Source organism: Bombyx mandarina, chromosome 19 (assembly GCF_030267445.1).
Source record: "Bombyx mandarina strain Sakado chromosome 19, ASM3026744v2".
NCBI classification, from domain to species: Eukaryota; Metazoa; Arthropoda; class Insecta; order Lepidoptera; family Bombycidae; genus Bombyx; species Bombyx mandarina.
In genome coordinates this window covers 6,114,836-6,135,779 of record NC_143225.1, presented here as the reverse complement: position 1 = coordinate 6,135,779, position 20,944 = coordinate 6,114,836, and the positions used below count along the sequence as shown (strand labels likewise).

Genomic DNA, 20,944 nt, shown 5'->3' with positions numbered 1-20,944 from the left:
GATTCAACTGATTTAACTATATTATCGATTTCCCTAGATTCTACTTTAAGATTTTAATGACCACAAACGACTGGAATATGTGAATCGAATAAATTAAACGCGAATTTAAATCAATTAATTAGTACTGAAGTAGGTAGGTACTTTTTGTCAATATTGCAATATTGGTGATTCGAGACAGGACGTTTCTTTTTAAGTTCCTGTTAAGCCGAAGCATTCGCAAATGATAACTCTGAACACTACGACGGTTACCGTGTGGCTGGACTCGTGGGGCGACGGAGGCTGCGGGATACTGTACTTCGTCATTGAATATAGAGAGATGAGCCAACCTCAGGTACGTTACTTGCTAATATGGAGGAAAACAAGCTTCTTTAAGCTTCCCAAAACCAATATTTTTTTCCTACCTAGCAGATAGCTTTGAGGGCCTATGTCAGCGTAACTTAACAAGTAGGCCAGCTCATGAGGCTTAAACCTGACGACGTTGCTAACACTAACCCCAGCAAGAACAGTGCTTCGCAAACCACCGGATCGGAAACGCGACCCATTGAGAAAATCCGGCGAGAAACTCAGTGGGCTGTGTCTGTGGGTTAATTTACTCGCCGAACCCTTGACCGATGCTTGAGGTACCTAAAAGCAACGTTAGTGGATCGGGAGGATCCGAGACGACGTGTTTAGGGCTACGTCGGCTGTTTACCATTCGGTCCGCAGGATCGGGTATGCCAAAACCTAATTAAAATAAATAACTCACGTTTGTAGTAGGGCGCTATATAAGCCCAGACATTTATGTACTAACACTCTGCCTATTTCTGCCCTGAAGTAGTCATGCATTCCAGGCCGAAGAAGACCGAATAATTATTGTTGCGTTATAATTGAAACTTGGACCTCATGTTTCAAAATAATTAGCGTCGTTTACGTTGTTGATATCTATGGGGTCCGGTAAACACTTAACACTAGGTCGGCTACGACCTCGTCTGACCCATAAAAAAATCTCCAATATCTAGCAAGTGACGAACGAAATCCAGCGCATCAATTTATTAATTTACTTTTGGTAGTTAAAATCTCCGGCAACACTACGCGTCATCCGGTCTCCGAGCGAATTAACACATAGACACAGCCCACGAGTTTCTCGACGGATCTTCTCAGTGGGTCGCGTTTCCGATCCGCTGGTAGATTCTGCGAAGCACTGCTCTTGCCAGGACCAGTGTTAGCGACACTCCGGTTTGAGCCCCGTGAGCTCACCTACACGTTAACATGAAGCTGAAATAGCCTCTCAAGGCTATTAGCATAGGTAGAGAAAAAAAAAAGCTACGCGTCGTCGTTTTCGGGAACGTCTCTAATTCGGGTTGTCATTAACAGTGGCGGCTAGTGTCGAACAGTGTGCAGGCGACCGAGCGGGTTTTCAGCGTGAGCGGCCTAACGCCCGCCGCACACTACCAGCTGCGTATCACCGCGCACAACAACGCCGGACACGCGCTCGCGCTCTACAACTTCACGACGCATTCGCTCAGCGGCCGTAAGTGACGCGACCTTTTGTTTATAGCTTCGATGAATGGACGAGCTCACGGCTCACCTAGTGTTAAGTGGCTCCTGGAGCTCATGGACATCTACAAAGTAAGTGCCACCACCCTCCTTGAAACAGGAGAAAACCGAAACGCATTACATTTAAGTCATCGTGGCCTAAAGGATAAGACTTCCAGTGCATTCGTATCTAGCAATGCACCGGTGTTCGAATCCCGCAGGCGGGTACCAATTTTTCTAATGAGATACGTACTTAACAATTTGTACACGATTGACTTCCACGGTGAAAGAAAAATAACGTCGTGTAATAAAAATCAAACCCGCAAAATTATAATTTGCGTAATTACTGGTGGTGGTTTCGGTTTGAAGGGTGGGGCAGCCGTTGTAACTATACTGAGACCTTAGAACTTATACCGGAAGGTGGGTGGCGCATTTACGTTGTAGATGTCTAAGGGCTCCAGTAACCACTTAACAACAGGTGGGCTGTGAGCTCACCCACCCATCTAAGCAATAAAAAAAACTTCACGGCAGAAATAGGCAGGGTGGTGGTACCTACTCGTGCAGACTCACAAGACGTCCTACCACCAGTAATTACACAAATTATAATTTTGCGATGTTATTCCTTCACCATGGAAGTCAATCGTGAACATTTGTTAAGTACGTATTTCATTAGAAAAATTGGTACCCGCCTGCGGGATTCGAACACGGGTGCATCGCTTGATACGATTGCACCACACATCTTATTCTTTAGGCTACGACGACTTCGACGACTCGTCAACATCACCCCGAACGCCAATAAGAACCAGTAGATAGATTACCTGGTAACTAGAATCGATTCCAATCGAGATATTCCCTCAGTAGCTCAATGAAGGAGCTCACATTCCATCCGGTGTACGTGGTTACGGAAAACTATAGACATCGCAACGTGAATGCCGGCACTAGTCTTGAGATTTGAGGTCAAACTCTCAATCGTATTGTATATTGTATATACCTAGTCAGGTCATAAATTCTGTCACATGTTTAATGTAAAATAATTGAAACAAGTTTATTCATTATGTAACCATTCATATACCAAAATGAACTTAACAAAACATAGATTCTTATGACACTAAAGCTTATTCAAAATGACCTCCGTGATTTTGAATACAGGCCTTCAATCTGCGCGGCCAATCGTCTATCGCAGCACGAACGAGGTCCATGTCAATATCGGCGGCTGCCTTAATCAATAATGTCTTGAGTGACTCCAAATTGGGATGAGGCTTTGAGCACGCCTTTTCCTCCAAGTGTTGCCATATCTTGTAATCTAACGGATTCAAATCTGGACTGGAGGAGGGCCAGTCTTCGTGCCGGATGAAGTCGATTTCACGCGCCGCCAGCCAGTCTTGTGTGCTCTTCGCTCTATGAGCTGGCGCCGAATCTTGTTAGAATACCGAGTGCCTGTTATTGAACATGGTATGAGAAACAGGTTCCACAAGGTTCGTCAGGACTGTATTTTGATACACAACTGCGTTCGTTTTTACACCTTTCTCACAAAAATGTACCTCTGTTAAGCCCCAATAAGAAACTCCCAACCATACCATGAGCGAGGATGGAAAATGACCTCGTTGGACACGCGGAATACGGTTGCTCGCTTCTTCACTACTGTGTGCGTACACCTTATCATTTTGTTTGTTGTAGCTCTCTTCTACGGTAAAAATTTTTTCATCCGAAAAAAGAATTTCCCGATATCTTTTTCCTGCGTACCGCTTCAACAAAGCGCGGCATCTCTTCAGTCTCAGGTCCATTAGACGAGCATTCGAACGATGTCCTGTTTTTCTTCGATATGCCCGAAGCCCTAAATCTTCATTTAACACCCTTTTCACCGTGGTTCTGCTTAACCCCATCTGAAGGGCCAACAGTTTCTGCTTACGTTTGGGATTTCTTTGAATTCGCGCCTTCACAGCTTTTATCACTGCTGGAGTCCTAACAGACCGAGGGCGACCACTTCTTGACCTGTCATCTACACTAGAGTCTTCATTGTATCGTTTGATGGTACGGTAAACGAATCTTTTGGTTATATTCAAAATTTTCAGTATGTTAAAAATTTTAATTGGCGCGTAACCGCAACGATGCAACGCAATAACTGCAACACGGTCTTCTTTAAGCGTCCACTCCATATTTAAAAATGAGTAAAATTCTAAAAGTATACATTTTTATTTTCATGAACAATTCGAAATTCGAATTCAATAGCCTTTTTTGTGGCCAGCATTCTAAAAGAAAAGTTTTTACTGTGTGACAATACTTATGACCTGACTAGTTATATGTATACATAATAATAAAAATAATATGGAATACTTTAGAATGAATATACAATAAAAGACTAAATTTCGTTTTCTGTTTTAAAATGAGAAAATAAAATTTAAAGCCATTAATCTCTTTTTAAATTAACATTAAAAATTAAACAGTAAACAGTATTATTAAACAATACAAAACTGAATACTCTTTTTACTGGATGACAGTTTTCATGACACTGAATGACAAGTCCTTTTTAAAAACTAAAGAGTTTTAAACAATAAAGGTTTTTCTTTGCATATATAGTACATCTGTCGTCATCAAAAAGATTTGAATGCTGACTGAAGTTGTTTATTTACTAATTTTAGTGTTAGATGGAGACCTGTCTCCCCCTATACCGGCCGCTGGAGCCAGGTCTCTGGGTGGTGCACGCGTCATTCTGCCCGCAGCCCTGTCTCTGTTGGTCTTAGGAGCACTCATTGCCATAGTTCTGCTTGTTAAGCGCAACAGTAAGTAATCTATGTGGCAATTTAAGCTACAATCCCACAGTCCTGTTACTAATAATATATATACTGGGTGTTAGGAGACCGCTTCGGAAAACGAAGACAGACGGTAGTACTAATGACACCTTTGATGATGGGAAGGGAAAAGAAATTGATTCTGATTTAAAAAAATCATATTTTTCAAAAACATTTATTAGCACTATTTACTCTCCATCGTGTTAGTAGACCTAAATGAAACGATAGTTTCATAAAAAATACATTAATTTATTTAAAAAAAGCCAGCAATGAAACACAAAATCAAAACCAGCTGGTGCTCGGATCAACGAACGCCCAGGCGCTGCATTTCTTTTACACGCATACCGGCGGGGCGCGGCGATGATACCGCTCTCCCCAAAATTTACAACTTTGTAGGTACAAAATTTTCGTTTTTGGAAGCGGTCTCCTAATACCCAGTATACTTAATATTTTGCTATGTATTGGGTATATTAAATAAGTTTATATTTTTGTATATTGTAATATTCTATATATTTATTTTAATTATCATTTGCTGCTCCTCTAATAAGCATAGTTAGTAGTAAAGCAACTATTTTCTTTGAATTATTCTACCAGTTCACCCTTGGTCGATTGGTAGAGAATGTCTTAGGCGTTAAGTCCGCCAGTATAAAAATAAATATGATAAATAAAATAATTGTTTCTAAATCAATAGACCAATCAATAGACCGCCTATTGTACAAATGTATCTGCTTTTTTACTGTTTTTTGAATGTAAATTGTGTTTTGGTGTGCAATAAAGTGTATTCTCTCTCTCTCTCTCTCTCAATATGCGCGACAGAGACCGGCACGACTGAAACAGTGGCGACGGAGAGTGGCGTCGGGGAGTCTCCGTCTGTGGCGCAGCTGCAGAACAAGGCGAACCGCGACCAGCAGTACCTCGCCGCCCGCGCCCAGCACCCGCCCCCGCAACACCACTACAAACACGCTTCCAACGGTACCTACGTTTTGTTTTTATTACATTGACGGGTACAATTGCGAGTCCGCACGGGTAGATACCACTAACCCGCCTATACCTGCCGTGAAACAGTAATGCGTTTCGGTTTGAAGGCTGGGACAGCTATGAAATACTGAGGGTTAAATACTAAATATCAGGTATCAGAAGTATCAGTCAGGGTATCAGAAGCGTATCTAAATACGTCGCGATTTTGCGACGTTTGCCTACGTTTAACGGCCGTCTGGTGTAGTGGTAAGTGACACGGTCACTACACATATATAAGTATAATAAAAATCTTACATTTATTTCCGTTATCTGGTACCTGTAACACAAGTTCTTTACGAACTTAGGACGCGACCAGTTAACGTGGCGTGATCGTTAGTAAATATATATTTATTTATTTATTACGTTTGTCGCTAGGGGCGTTGTTCCAACTGCATACAAATTTGTGTTAACTTTTACGCCATCGAGAACGTTAAAAAATTCGCACTAAGCACACTGATGTAAAGTTAAATACCCCCACCTTAAGACACGAGTAGTATCACCTGACACTCTAGTCTAAGCAATGAAATTTTAAATTTTTAATGCAGAATACATAGAAGACATCTGTCCGTATGCAACATTCCAACTGACGAAACCGACAGCTTACAGCGAGAGTAGCTACAGCGGCAACGTGTACAGCGGCCCTTACCACTCCGTCAGAGGATCCTTCGTCTATCATGATCTCAAGCAAAACGATAAATATAAGGTAGAACGCAAACTTTACTTTTATTGACCAAAATAGATTTTTTGAAGTGAAAACTTCTTTAGAATCGTTGTAATTTCAAACCGGATGCAACGGAAAAAACGACAGGTAAGAGACACAAATACAAAAATGTGTAGGATGAAGCCAGCAAAGAATGAGACAGAAATATACATACTATTTAATACAGCGCCATCTGTGAGATTTTTTAATACTAACGTGTGTATGAAAGCTCTTGTAGTGAATTTTAATTTAGGATTATACGTGAAATTAAAATATCAATTCACAGAGGGCGCTACCTTACAATTATTTACTAATGAGAAAATTTTACATATACTTAAGACGTTTAGGATAATTGTATTTTAATTTTGGAAGGTTTCACTTCTACCACGTGTGAATTGCACACATTTTGTTTTTTTTTTAAATACTGTACCGAATTATTCGTTCGTTTTTAATTAGCATCACTTACAGAAATACACAGTACATGATAACTACATTTATATCAATAGTATTAATTACATGAATTTCTATAGTTAATTTATATTAACAACAGGGTCCCACAAAAAAAAAACTTTACCAAAATTATGTGATGCCTATGGGCTTTAGTAGTCGAATAATACCAGGATCGTTCTCCCATCTAAAAAATAAAAAAGGATAAAATCGAGTTAACAACTAACTTTATCCATAAATACTCGCAGTTTATCGAGAAACATACGTAGTTTCGTATTTATATCGTCAAAGAATAACCAACAATTATGAGTGATTAAAAGAAATAGTAGGTACCTATGTTTAAAACACAGATAAAAATACCCTTTGATCTGTCGTTATCCAGGGTGAGCTTGTAAATGTGTGGACTCAATGTGAAGTTCCACCTTCATATGAGATAAGATGTGTCTAGCTTTACATACAAGAATATGAAGTCGTGACGTGGTTCGAGGATAAATACAAATATTTAACTCATTTAAAATTGTATTATAGTCACTTACGCCCCACTCTTTCTAACACTCTTTCTGTTATAATGACGCAGATGGAATTGCTAGTTAATAAATTTGTAAAGTGTGTTCATATAGGTAAATTTAACTTTTTAAATCAGAGATTTATTTATTTAATATATTTTGTACACACAGCTGTTAGAAAAAACACGACAATAAGGATACAGAGTATATTTTTAATATAAGTACAGATTTTGTATATTTAACTCATTTAAAATTGTATTATAGTCACTTACGCCCCACACTTTCTAACCCTTTCTCTGTTATATTGACGCAGATGGAATTGCTAGCTAATAAATTTATAAAGTGTGTTCGTATAAGTAAATTTAATTTTTTTGATCAGTAATTTTGTTGCAGCACACTTTTTTAATGATTACATAGAAATGTAACAGTACATACCAAAAAAAATTGCTTAAAAGTTGTTCATACATACATACGTATAATAATATAATAGTAGGTACGCTCAGTAAAATGGTTGTTGCAGACATCAGCTAGCTGCAGAACTGCAGGGAGGACAGTCTAAGATACTCTCGCTTAAAAAGGAATAGTATACTAGACCTGGCAATAAGATTTGCAGATAGTAGATGAGAATGGTACCACTGGGGACATAACTCAGCTAACTCAATTTTTCCTGATGAAAATCTGACGTCAAATTAGATTATTGTTTTTGAAGAAACAGTGTGCTTAGTGCGAGTTTTTTAAGCCCCCTAGCGGCAAACGTAGGCAAACGATCCCATTCCATACAAATATGAGCTAACTTTTACGCTATGGAGAACGTTAAAAAACTCGCACTAAACACACTAATTGCTAAGTTGCAGGATAGAAAAAAAAAGTAAAATAGTTGTGAAATCGTGTATTTATATACATATGAAACCAGTTGCGTTTCCATTTCAGGGCAAAGAGCCAGAGTACACTAAAGTAAGAAGAAAAGGAACCAGACTCCGAGATCCGCATTCCGAGAGCCAAGGTGCGTTTTAAACATAACATGTTAATATATATACGAAATATTTAAAGGCAGCTTATAATTAAGTAGCTAGCTCAGTTAGTTTTGTTTCAAGTAGCTTGCACCTTCTATGAATAAGTTTAATTTGTCCCGTTTAAGTTTATAAGTATTGGAAATTGAATTTGAACTAATGATCGCCTTTTATGCAACCTGTTGGGAGCGTAAATGGTGTTGTAATTTATAAAGGTAAGCATGCACAGAGTACGTATTGTGAATGTGGTTTAAAATTTATAACGGTTTTTTTTTTTAATTAAATTCCTTTTCATTACCATGTAGGTTTAGTGGCTTATTGATTATGGTTTGGTAGCGTTGTCGTTTGGCTTGTAGTTGCAACAATCATTTCACGTTTCATTTGTTTGGGCTTGTGCTTTGTTGCGTAATTAAATGACGGAAACGGATTGTTGTTCATACGAGTTCACTATAAACAAAAAAGGCGGTTTTTTAGCTTACGCTAATTTTATAGTCACCGATACCGATATATCGTTTCCGATAATTGAATGTCGTCTATTTAAAAAACGAATTCGACGGTCCGTTTCCACGTGCAAAAAGCCGCATCATCGTCCTTCTTAATTCGTCGACGAGATTAATTCGTGCCGTGAAATTGCAGAGTCGGACAACTTGGGCTCGACGGACTCGGAGGTGAAGAAGATATTAACGCTGCACCTGCCCATTACAGAGTACGAGGACGACGCGAGCGACGACGCCAGCGCGCTCCACTCCGACAGCGAGCCGGCCGCGCGACTCCGACCGGCGCACCCCACTGCATGTTCGTTTTACATTAAACACTTCACTGTGTTTAGCGCGAGTTTTTTAACTTCTCGAACGCGTTTTTTTCCCTTCCTTAACTGGTTCCTTAACTTGTCCTTCTTCAAACGAGCCTTGTGGAGAGTACTCAAAGGTAGGCAGCGGCTTGGCTCTGCCCCTCGCATTGCTGAAGTCCACGGGTGATGGTAACCACTCACTATTAAGTGGGCCGTATGCTCGTCTGCCTACATGGGGCAATAAAAAAATAAAAAATAGCCTTGAGAGGCTACGCCAACGCTAACAAGTAGGTGAGCTCACGGAGCTCAAACCGGGCGTTGCTAACACTAGCCCTAGCAAGAATCTATCACCGGATCGAAAACGCGACCCACTTAGAAGATCCGGCGACAAACTCAGTGGGCTGTGTCTATAGGTTAGTTTACTCGCCGAACCCTTTGTCGCAAGCAATGAGTTCGACGGGGACTCGGTCGCGTAAAAGTTACAAATCTATGTAGAGTTGGAACAGCTTCCCTTCGTTTGCCGCTAGGGGCGCTGTTCTAACTCCATACAAATTTGAGTTAACTTTTACGCGATCGAGAAGTTAAAGAACTCGCACTAGGCGCACTGGTATTATTCGTGTACAGTTATAGAAGCTTCATAACTCAGTTATATGAAGTTCGTTTGATAGATAAAATTCGGGTTTGCTGTCAGAGGGAAAAAGTAACAGTTTCTCTCCCGTTATAACGTTTTAATAAATCAGTCCGCATTCTTCAATTCCCTTAGCGCATCAGTACCGATTTTTTTCAGCACGTAACACAACGTACCTAACGTAACTTGTTTGTTTATAACATTGGTTGAAGCATGCGTTTTTGTCTTTCTAACACGCTTTTATTAGTTCGATCATATCCATTTATTTGTTTAATAGAATATTTCAGTGTGACTTTTAACGATTTCAAGACGTTTGGTTAATTTGAAAATTTGCACACGTATCAAGGACCGATATCAATTTAATATTTGTTGGATACTTTTTACTTTAATTAGCTAATTAATAAGTTTCATTACTGTTTACTTTAAATAACTAACTATTTATTATAAATTAACTATGTACCTAATTCTTAAATTCTTTTATTTTTTTCTTCCACTTGCTATTTAAGCGTGCTTTTGTTACACTTACGTATTTAGGAAACATTTTTTTTTTTCATTTCATCTCATTTCCAGAAGTTTAGAAATGAGACTCTTCTTTTCTTTTTTCGTGTCATCAATCCTATGTTAGTATTCCTATCATCCTGTCTTCCTGAAGGTAAAGTTCACAAGTATATATACACAACATGCATAGTAAGAACAAGCCAAACATAAATACGCTAGATACTAGCACTTACGTAAGATATTCTCAAATTAGCAATCGTCTCCAACGATTTTCTCGCGTCTTACTTCTAACTACGGGAAAAGTATAAATAAATTTTACTAATAAATTGAAACAGATCCAACTGTAGAACGTGAGGAATCGTCTTCGTCATCGGAGAACTCGCTCGGCGGGGTCGTGAGGAAGGCCTTTCCCTCGAGGAAAGGGAAGGCGGGCGCGCTGGGCAAACGCCATGTTAGATCTTCGAGCGGATACAGCAGTCATAATGACGAGACCACATTTAGGTGAGCCAGTTTTTTGTGAACTCTAAAATTTCCATAATTTTTTTTGCTTGGATGGTTGGACGAGCTCACGGCCCACCTGAAGTGCTCTGAGGAATTGTTCGAGATGATACCTTCATCTCGTCTTTACCATCGCACCGCCCGCCACCGGAGTAAAGTTCATCCATACTACCTGGAGCCACTGCGGTCATCCACAGTGCATTTCCAGAGGTCTTTTTTGTCACGCACCATCCGACTATGGAATGACGGTAACCACTCACCATCAGGTGCCAGGCCGTATGCTCGTCTGCCTACAAGTGCAATAAAAAAATAAATAGTTTAGTGGTTACTGGAGCCCACGGACGTCTACACCGTAAATGCCGCCACCCACCTTGAAATATGAGTTCTAAGGTCTCAGTATAGTTACAACGGCTACCCCACCCTTCAAACCGAAACGCATTACTGCTTCACGGCAGAAATAGGCGGGGTGGTGGTACCTACCCGTGCGTACTCACAAGAGGTATTACACCAAGAATTACGTAAATTATAATCTTGCGGGTTTGATTTTTGTTACACGATGTTATTCCTTTAAGTACCAATAGGGATAGGAAATTTCATGAGTAATCTAATTGAAATGTCAACGAACTGTAGTATTTGTTAAGATTCAATTCATTCAGACATTTAAATAGACAATATTTCTAAATCATCCTCTTAAGTACGTATTCCAACACGCCAAAGATAACGAGAAATTAAATACGAGTCCCGCCGCATTGCATGTTACGAGGTCTCGACTTATCCGGAGCAAAGGCCCGTGACAATTAACCGTAATTGCATTCCAGTATATCAAACTACCCGTCGTTTAACGAGCACATCCATCCTCCCTCCCGCTTCTCAGACGACACAGATTGCGAGGGACATCACCGCCGGAAGAGGGCGCCGCATCCGCATCACGCGCCGCACCCAGGCGACCCCAAGATCACAAGGGAAGCATTCCAGATAAACGTATGAGATACATCGAATAAAACGAGATAGCGCATCGAACGACGTCATTACTTTTTATACTTCTAATAAATTTGAATATCTGCCTTGGGATCTGTTTAGCTATCGAAGATATTCAAGACTAAAATTTCTTGTTCGAAAAATGAAGCTAAATATCCCAATAACAATAAGGTTTTAATAATATGATTCCTTACTTCAAAAACCATTTAGGGTTACCATGTTTTCAATGTAAAAGTTGAATAAATGAAGGTACTTAGTTGCAAGAAAAAAAACCTAACATTTTCAAATACAGTCATCGAAAGTATGATCCTTCGAATTAGATATTATTTATGATATGTAAGAAGTATAGGTTGTCGTTGGATTGTAATTCAAATGTTAAATGGCTAAACAGCCAACTATTGTCTTTACTAAAAAACAAAAAAAAACTATACGGCCAGAATAAAGTTGCCAAATTAATCCACTTCCAAATTAAAAGTTGTGTAAATATTACTGTAGATAGTTAGTCTAGTCAATGTTTCGTGCTATGTGTTTAAAGTATTTTTACTTAAAAAAATAACGCAACAGTATTTCACATTACACTACAATAATTTAATAACTAAGACACTCGAAGGTTCACCGAAACAGCTTTGTAAATAAATAAAATTAGTAATTGATAATAAACATTAGGTAAACTATCGAGTATGAAATAAGGAGAACAATAATTAAAATAAAAAATATATATGTTTTAAACTTAATGCCTTATTGACCAAAGTCTTAAAACTAGTTACAGATGTAATTTTAGAAAATAACCAATAATAAAATACGAATTGTTTAATTGTTGTAAAGTTTATGAAAGCATGAAGCTTTCATTGACAAGTTTAATATCATTGTCTATAATATTAAGATTTGGTATGAATTAAAAAAAATCCAAGATAATGTTTTATTCTTAGCAATGTTAAAGTGCCAAGAAAATAAAAATCAACATACTTTACATATTTGTAGAATTATATTTGTGTATTGCACTGTTTAACAAAGTGATCTGTACGTTTTTATACGTAATAATTGTAATAATTAGGACTTTAATAAAATACATACAGAAAAATATGAACCTAGAAAACAATGTTCTTTTTTTTAATTTTAAAACAAATAAAATAAAATAGTTCAATTTGTATTTTAAACTACACGAAAAGACAAAATGATAGGAAGAAACAAAATGGCATCGAAACTAATAATAAACTTATTTGTATGTGACTGTATTTTAAAAATCAAATAAGTATTTGCCTTGGAACATCTAGTAGTCTCTCTCACTGGTACTTTATGACAGTGACGTCATAAAGTTCAATATTAATACTTTTTCATTTTCATTATGCATCCTCACCACGAGAATTGAATTTTAAAATCTACATTTTTTTAAACTATAAACATGCATCATACTATATCTACTCTCAGAAAAACGGCTGGATAAAAATAAGATATTAAGTTTGTAACACTGTTAAAACCGTTAATGTAAAATTAACTGCAAAACTATTAAGCACCACTTATCACAACCACGAAGTAACTATTTTACTTATATGTGTAACTGGTAGGAGTAAAGATATTTACGGTTATATTAAAAGTTGTAATATATTTGAATATTAGTATAAAGCGATCCTCAGTAATCCGTAACACAAGACAATACACTTACTTACCTTTAGTTTGGTAAATATGGCAGAAAGTTATATCTGTATATTAAAATGAATGTTTGTAGATTTAATAAGAGTGTTGAACACTGCACCCAAACATTAATAAATATTGGGTCGGTCTCAAGTCGAAACGATTAAAATTAGCGGTAAATCTAAATATTTTTACGAATGGTAACATTGTCATTTTGTTTCAGCAGTTGTTCTATTAAATGAATAGAGGCTATCTAAATATTTCAGTTTCTCGAGATCGACATTTTAAATGCGTCGTACTTATCTGTTTATTTGGTTTTAGTAATTCCTACGAAGACTGTCCTACATTTAATTAAAATCTATTTTATATAATTTGAAAACAACTAGTAATAGTTCTTACGCAAATCCTTTTAGAAATACCTTGTATGTTTATGAACATTTGATAAATACCTAATTCTCACATTAGCAAAATATGCATAGCTACGGGCCCAGCAAAATTGCCTCACCAAAAAATATTAAAAAAACCTAGAACCTAATTGCTGCTCCACTTAACGGGTCCAACTATAAATCTAAACGATCCAGACCCATTAAAATTGGTCCAGCCGTTTGAGTTCTCTAACAAACACGTGAAGAGATGAGTTGTATATCGAAAAATTACGAAATTTAGGACTGATCTATTTTCAACTACCTACATATTATACTTGCTAGTTTAGTAGACTTAGCAAAGCCTACGTTAGTTTCGAATTTCAGTATTATTCAAAACTATTGCATTAAAGCTTCACAAATTCAATAGTAATCATCCAATTTGTATTTATTTTATTTTATTCCATCATTATTTTAAATATTATGCAACAGTCTGAAATCTAGTCAATGTACCATATCGTTTATAGTCGCATTATATTCACATACTTATAGCATAAGCTAATCATGTTGTTACAGACAAGTTTTTTATAACAAAAAACAAACGAGTTGTTTATTACTAGAGAACAGTATGATGTGAAAATAATAATAAAAAACATTTAATTAAAAAATGTTTTATTTTCTAGAATTAAAACTATAATAATATATAATTCACTAATTAAAATTGCTGTTTGCATTTTGCATCAATCCGATCAAAATACACACGATCAATAACAATTCTGACACAGTAATTAATAGGATGTTACAACTTAATTATCACATTTTAAAACTTTGCAGCAAACATTTTATCAGGACATACAATATAATCTATACTAATATATAAATCTACAGTAGTTTTTACGGATGTTCCGTTATAACTACTGAACCGTGCATCCGATTGACTTGAAACTTGGTATCCGTGTAGAAAATAGATGTACTTAATGGATAGGCTAATGTTTATATGAGTGTTGGACTCCATACACCAGTTGCGGGGGCGTTAATGATGACAATCTTTGTGGGGGTGAGAAATAATAATGTTAATTTCAAATGCCCAGCGAAGCGGACGGGTACAGCTAGTTTTTTATGTTTCTGTCAACGTGTGACGTTGTTGAGACGATTTATCATGTGTTTCACTATACACCAAATTAATCGCTATCGCTATCATCTTCGATAGTGAAATCAAAAGGCTTGAACTTCGCTCTGAAGTTGGCCACGTGTTTCTCTTCTTCTTCTTTTGTGAGTTGACACTGCCGCCAGTCCGCTTTATCTTCACAGTTTAATATCGGCGGACTTGATAGCACATCTCTAAAAATATTATAAGAAAATTTTATTTATTTAAGTAGGATTTATAATGCCTTTTGAATCTTCATGACGGCCATCAGTTTAATATCGGCGGACTTGATAGCACACCTCTAAAAATATTAAAATAAAATTTGTTCTATTTATTTAAGTAGGATTTGAAATCTTCATGACTGCCACCAATTCACTACAGTTTCACCACTTGCTCTTTCTGAAAATAATCTACATGAGAAGGATGGCTTGAACTATAATAGCTCGACATTACTGATCACTGGTCAAAAAGGTATGTTCTTACTGCTGCCTAAACGTTTGCTATTCAGGTACTTTGATATTAACCGTTAAAGTTGTAAATTCAAATATCCCAGGTTTTTTCGAATAAATTATGCCTTGGAATTCGAATGAATTAGTATATATTTTTTTATAGTCTAGGCGAAGGAAGTTCTACACCCGTGGCCATAGATAGCACTATGAATGAACGAATGAATGTGTGAATGCTACCATTCATCTTGATATATAAGGCTTTTCCTCATTGTATTGAAATATCGGGTATCCCAACGCCCTATCTTACCTTCGCTTATAGCATTAAATTTGGCAAACGAATAGACGGCCCACATTTTTCTTCACTAAACACAAGATTTTTCTACACTAAAATAAAAAAAAAATCACCAATGTCTATTGTTATTCGAATGAATTAAACGAATGACTTATTTACCTTCCAAATTGCAATGGGAAATGTTGTTTGGTTTTAGCATAAATTTGTTCTCCAGAGGGCAATTCCGCATGAAAATATGGGGCTCCCGGTAATGTCACCTGTCTGATTTCCGCATAAGGAGGCAATACTTCCATTTGTATGCTCGCGATGCCCGCTTCATCCTTAAAGAATTATTTTGGACGTTAATACACAATTGAATATGCAATTTCGAAAAGGGCACATGTCGCACACTTTGTCAAATACGTTTTTTTATATACATGTAGTTTTGAGGCTTACCTACACCCATTTTATAATTCCAGTAATGTTCAATTGCTAATTAACACTAAAATATATCTCAAAAGTTAATATTTTAAATTTTACACTGCTTTAGAAAATAATCAGTTTTTTTCCGTTCCTGAACATTTTACATTTTCAGAGATATGCCCTTTTCGAAATTGCATACTCAATTAAATACAAACATAATGCAGTTACAACTAATACAATACAAAAATGAATTTTATTTTTAAGCATAATTTTTAAGCATTAATAGCCATTTTATTCGTTGGCCGTGTACCCTCACCAGCTAGATTAAAAAATAACAAACCTGAAAAACTTCTAAGATCTGTAACTCAGAGGCCCTCGGCACAGGCACGCATTGTATCTGCATGTGCGAAGTCCTATAATTTCTCTCAAAGAAAACAACACCCATGTTCATCGTCGCATAAAACTTCTTTAAAGTGTCTTTGAACTTAGTTATCTCTTTTATTACATCATCCGGAGCCTAAAATTCGAATAATGTAATAGATACATTTTTATATAATCAAAAATACTGACAAAAACAACAAATACAAAAAACACTATGCGATGAAATCATTAAATTTATAACAAAAATTCATTCTTATTGTTGGTTACTTTTAATGAAAATCATATAATACTAATATAAATAACTCACTCATGTTAAATTCAGAAATTCGTACTAAAATGGGAATATCGAAAATAAATACATAATATATTTATTTACCCTTGTGGTTGACTGATGATGTTGTATCGGTAGTATCAATACATGATATGGTGTTAACGGACCCTTTGCTAGCGCCAAGTAGCACAGCGTGCCAACACAAATAACAAGATGCGATTCCACGTTTGGTGAAGACAGACAAAACCAGCATTCTTCTGTAAGTTTTTTTTTATTGCTTAGGTTGGTGGACGATCTCACGGCCCACCTACTATTAAGCGGTTACCGCAACCACGACCACTCTGAGTGTTCAATCAAGAACTTTTTTTCCTGAATTACAAACAACAGAGAACTGTTCTGTAGAGTAACCTAGATAGGCAGGCATGGCATCCCAGCCAAGAGCAGCTCCAAACCGGAATACATATATTGCAAATAGAGAGTGAACGAGCTCACGGCCTATGTAGTATTAAGTGGTTACCGAAACACAGTCATCACAGCGGAAAGGCTGCCGCCACCCCCTTGAGACTATAGAAGTATCTATCTAAAGAACCACATGTCGTCTTCTCGCATTAAAACTGTATAATCTCAAAACTTACTAAAATTACAGGAGAGTGTTTATGTAATATTTTTAATATTACTCATCTTTGCAACATTTATTTTTTATTTTTTACCAGTTACATTATCTGTCTTTTAAAGTAAGATAAAATTATGTATTAATTTTGTTAATAGTAGTCAAAATATAGGTAAACTAAAAAAAAAAACTAAATATAAACTACGCTCTTTTGACAGTATTTATGAGAAAAACACTGGTGATACCAAAAGATTCCGCATATTAACTCAATTTCGGATATTTTTGGAAATTGTACACTTTTAATGCTAAAAGACGATGTTTCTATTTCAGTGTCTCGCACAATTATGTAATCCTTGTACACTTTTACCTGGTTCGATATTTCTCTTTTTACTTTCCGGTTTGTCAGATCCTCGTTTCCTTTTTCCTTGGTCGTCATCGGGTGCATTCATATCAAAGAAGAACTGCCCATTTCCAGTGAACTGTAATTTATTTTTACCTATATTATTATTTGAGACTAGCAATAAATCGCGTTAATTATCAACGTCACGTTTCGAAAGTCATCAGTCTGTACATTGTGATATGCGACCGTATATGCGAGCTTGGTATACCACTGCGACTACGCCAGTGCTTTTTCTTATTTTTTCATACCTAATCTGATAGCCTTGAGAGGCTATTTCAGCATAATCTTAACTATTAAGGGCTCAAACCTGACGACGTTGCTAACACGAACCCTATCAAGAGCCGTGCTTCGCAGAATCTACCACCGGATCGGAAACGCGACCCACTGAGAAGATCCGGCGAGAAGCTCAGTGGAGCCAGTGTGCAGTCCTCACACAACAAACCTTCCAACCCTGGTTGTCATCTATTTTACAAACAATGTACTATATTCTAGCAACTCTTCAGGCTGTGAGTTACCTTGCGCGCCATTGCTAAGCTCACCATCTTTACCAGAGACAGTGCATATTATTATAAATTATTTTCTACTGCAAAACATTAATGTCTTACAGTTAAAAGAATGAAACAGCCCCTGTAGAATATGATTTTGACTTCAACCTCAGCTTTGCAGTGTTATATATATCTAGTAGCCAGTTAAATCTGGTTTTGATTACCTTTAATCAGACTGATGAGATGTATAAGATAACCAAGTAAAATATGTGTGAAAAATCTTAAAATTGCAGTTCCATAGAAATAGTTTTGTACCTTTACAACTTTCCCTGGTTGGTGTTGCTTCAACATCTCCGGGTCATATGGACAAGGTGTTTCATCTGTCGTAGCTTGGAGTAAGTCAGTCATGCGCATCTTAGAAATGGGTTGCAAAGAACAGGCATATATCCATTTCTCTTTAAGATTATTGCCGACAGGAGCTAGTGCAATAAAACGTGTTGCACATTCTCTGTAGTCTTGATGCATACTCTGATTTCTGAAATACAAGTAGGGGCTAAATTAGCTTGCCTTAATAAATTAATCCATACTTTTTTTATAGTTATTGCCTCGACAGGTGAACGAGCTCATGGCTCTTATACGCATCACATCATGAATGTCGCCACTCACATAGAAACGTTACTTCTAAATCTTAAGTTTAAAGTACAGCGGCAGAAATAGACAGGGTGATGGTATCAAACCGTAGGGGCTCACAAGATATTCTACCATCAGTAATTACACAAATTGTGAATTATACAAGTTTCATTTTGTTGTATAATGTTATTTTTTCACCGTGGAAGTCATTCGTGAACATTTGTTAAGTATATTAGCAAAATTTCTACCTGCCACTCGAAGACTAGTGGCATTGCTCAATAATACCAGTAAATAGAATAATACCAGTCATCTTGTTCTCTAGGCCACAATGACTTAATTAAATTTACTAATATAAAATACAAAGTGTGTATTTAACTGAGTGCTTGTATGCGAGGTTCTAATAATCACCACTTTCCATCATCTTTTTTATATGCTCATTGAGACTTATAAGAATCTTAAAATTGAATTCTGATGACTGTTTTTTTTGCGATAAAAATGAATCATATGTAATCCTTTCAAACTGAATGGAGACGAAAATTCTGTACCAATTAACTTTGTGAGAAAGAGACATACCATCCCAATCAAGCCCTATCAATCATGTCCCTCCCATCACATATTATGTTATAATTTGGCATTAATTTAGTAAAAGCACTAACCTATATGGTTGCCGTTCAAAGAACTTGTCTTTGGAAGGCACAAAATGATATCTTGGTTTTATATGTATTGCAAGCCATGATAGTAAATCTGAAAGCCGATCTTGCTCAACATCTACCTGAAACAAATTCAATAATATAGTATACTTACAGATTTGTTGTGTTTTAAATAGGATCATTCTATCTGTTATTATCAGTTCGTATTAATAATTTTATTATTAATTATTAGTTAATAATAAAATTAGTTAATACTACCTAATTAATTTTAATTAAATATAATTAATTAATATTAATTATTAATTAGTAATTTTTAGGACCTCATGATAAAACTGAATATAAATTAAGCTGATCACCCGAGATAAATTTACTGTTTGTTCGTTTCAAATAGGTTTAAATTTATTTTTCAATACACTATTATTATGGCTTGCAGATGGTTCAGACATGCTCACACCCCATCTGATAGTGAATAATCTTGGTGCCTGAAATGCTTCTTATAGGACATTAAATATTTTCCACATCATTAAAACAGCTTGTTTGTTTGGTTATACTATGAAAGCTGTTACTATAATATAAAATATAAAATTGTAATATAAAATATGAAATTAAGCTGCACAACTTTTAATATCTGATCTAACTTTAATCAAACAAAAAATAGGTTTTGTTGAGTTCAATGTGTAATAAATAAATCACCTTCTGACATTCATCCTGTTGTATACCCGATGGCCATAATGTTGTTATCAATACATCTACTCCTCTAAATTCACTCTGTCCTCTGAAACATGCATCTCTGACAGCACTACAGTCACTGGGCTCATAAGTACACATAGGGACGTCTTTACCAAGCTCTCGCCTTGATAAACCTGTCAAGTATGCGATTTTCACATCGGTACTTGTGTTGAAAAGACCTCTTCGGCCTGAAACAATAACATATTATTATTTTCAAATTCTTTTTTTTCCCTATAATTAGCATTCCATTTATTTGTTTATTGTTATTAATAAAAATAATAATGTAACTCTATGCATATTTTCAAATGTTTCAAAACTGTTCTTACCCATATAAATAACATTAGGTACTATTTCAGATCCTTCTTCACAGTAATGATGTACATGGTCTGGATTTGATGGACCAAAAACATAGGTTGTCACTGGAACTGTAATTTGAGAATGTTGATAAAAAAATATATAGTCAGAAAAAAATGTATTCATAACCCACCCAAATTAATATTGACCAATTCCAATGCCTCAATAATGTTGATGCTTCATCCTCACGTGGTGGTATGAACGACGGTATCATTATTATCAATGTGAAACATTTAGAGGTTCCAACGACTACCATACCGGGTCGACCGTAAACAAATGAGCCCATCTCTATCGTATTTAAATTTTTAAATCAACGTTTTTACCTTTCCTCGTTCCCATTTTATATGCATCCAGTTGTGAATTATCATCTCCAAAGAATGTTCCAACACATAAAAGCAAATCAAACTGTCCAGATTTCTTTACAATCGATTCTACGCGCGTAAACAAAGCATTGAAATTCCCATTTACATCTCCACATATTAACCTGAAAAGCAGTATGTATATAATTCATTTCAGTTGTTAGCATTGCTTCAAACTAAGACGAAAACCAATCAGTAATTACGTTTTCTGTTTATCCATTTTTATACACAAGTGAAAGGCATTTAATTGGTAATTTGATTGCTACAAACAGACAGATTTTAGAACACTGTCATTTTTATAGATTTTATGGCTTGGTAGCGAGTCGTTTGAGCCAATAAAACACAATAACTATGTTAAGACAGACTACGAAGATATTACAAATAATATTCAACGGCTTTTTATCTGTAAACGTTT

At 36.3% G+C, this 20,944-nt stretch overlaps 2 protein-coding genes across 2 annotated transcripts in view; one reads left to right on the top strand and one right to left on the bottom strand.

Annotated features, from left to right (window-relative positions):
• The window catches only part of Dscam4 (Down syndrome cell adhesion molecule 4), a 216,199-nt gene extending 202,161 nt beyond the window's left edge, over nt 1-14,038 (top strand). Inside the window, exons 30-38 of the mRNA XM_089735124.1 lie at nt 195-331; nt 1,354-1,510; nt 4,155-4,295; nt 5,121-5,276; nt 5,867-6,024; nt 7,905-7,977; nt 8,621-8,779; nt 10,236-10,401; nt 11,217-14,038. Coding sequence (XP_089591250.1) covers nt 195-331; nt 1,354-1,510; nt 4,155-4,295; nt 5,121-5,276; nt 5,867-6,024; nt 7,905-7,977; nt 8,621-8,779; nt 10,236-10,401; nt 11,217-11,385 — 1,316 coding nt within the window. The 3' untranslated portion in view covers nt 11,386-14,038. The remainder of the gene's footprint in view (nt 1-194; nt 332-1,353; nt 1,511-4,154; nt 4,296-5,120; nt 5,277-5,866; nt 6,025-7,904; nt 7,978-8,620; nt 8,780-10,235; nt 10,402-11,216) is intronic.
• On the bottom strand, nt 14,026-20,884 carry LOC114244027 (pre-mRNA splicing factor CWF19L1). The gene is made up of 11 exons (XM_028175718.2): nt 20,733-20,884; nt 20,494-20,654; nt 20,143-20,241; nt 19,781-20,004; nt 19,094-19,209; nt 18,123-18,342; nt 17,290-17,401; nt 16,418-16,569; nt 16,001-16,177; nt 15,418-15,578; nt 14,026-14,711 (listed from the first exon to the last, which is right to left on the bottom strand). The coding sequence occupies exons 1-11, from the start codon at nt 20,747-20,749 to the stop codon at nt 14,552-14,554; spliced, it is 1,599 nt and encodes a 532-aa protein (XP_028031519.2). The 5' UTR covers nt 20,750-20,884; the 3' UTR covers nt 14,026-14,551.
• Between the last annotated feature and the right edge of the window lie 60 nt (nt 20,885-20,944).

Bases quoted from the DNA above. Each gene is read 5' to 3' on its own strand.
- LOC114244027 (XM_028175718.2), bottom strand. The intron at 19,210-19,780 runs GTGATTTATTTA...AATTTGTTTCAG, and splicing joins AACAGGATGAATGTCAGAAG to GTAGATGTTGAGCAAGATCG. The intron at 18,343-19,093 runs GTTAGTGCTTTT...CTTGTATTTCAG, and splicing joins TTTGAACGGCAACCATATAG to AAATCAGAGTATGCATCAAG.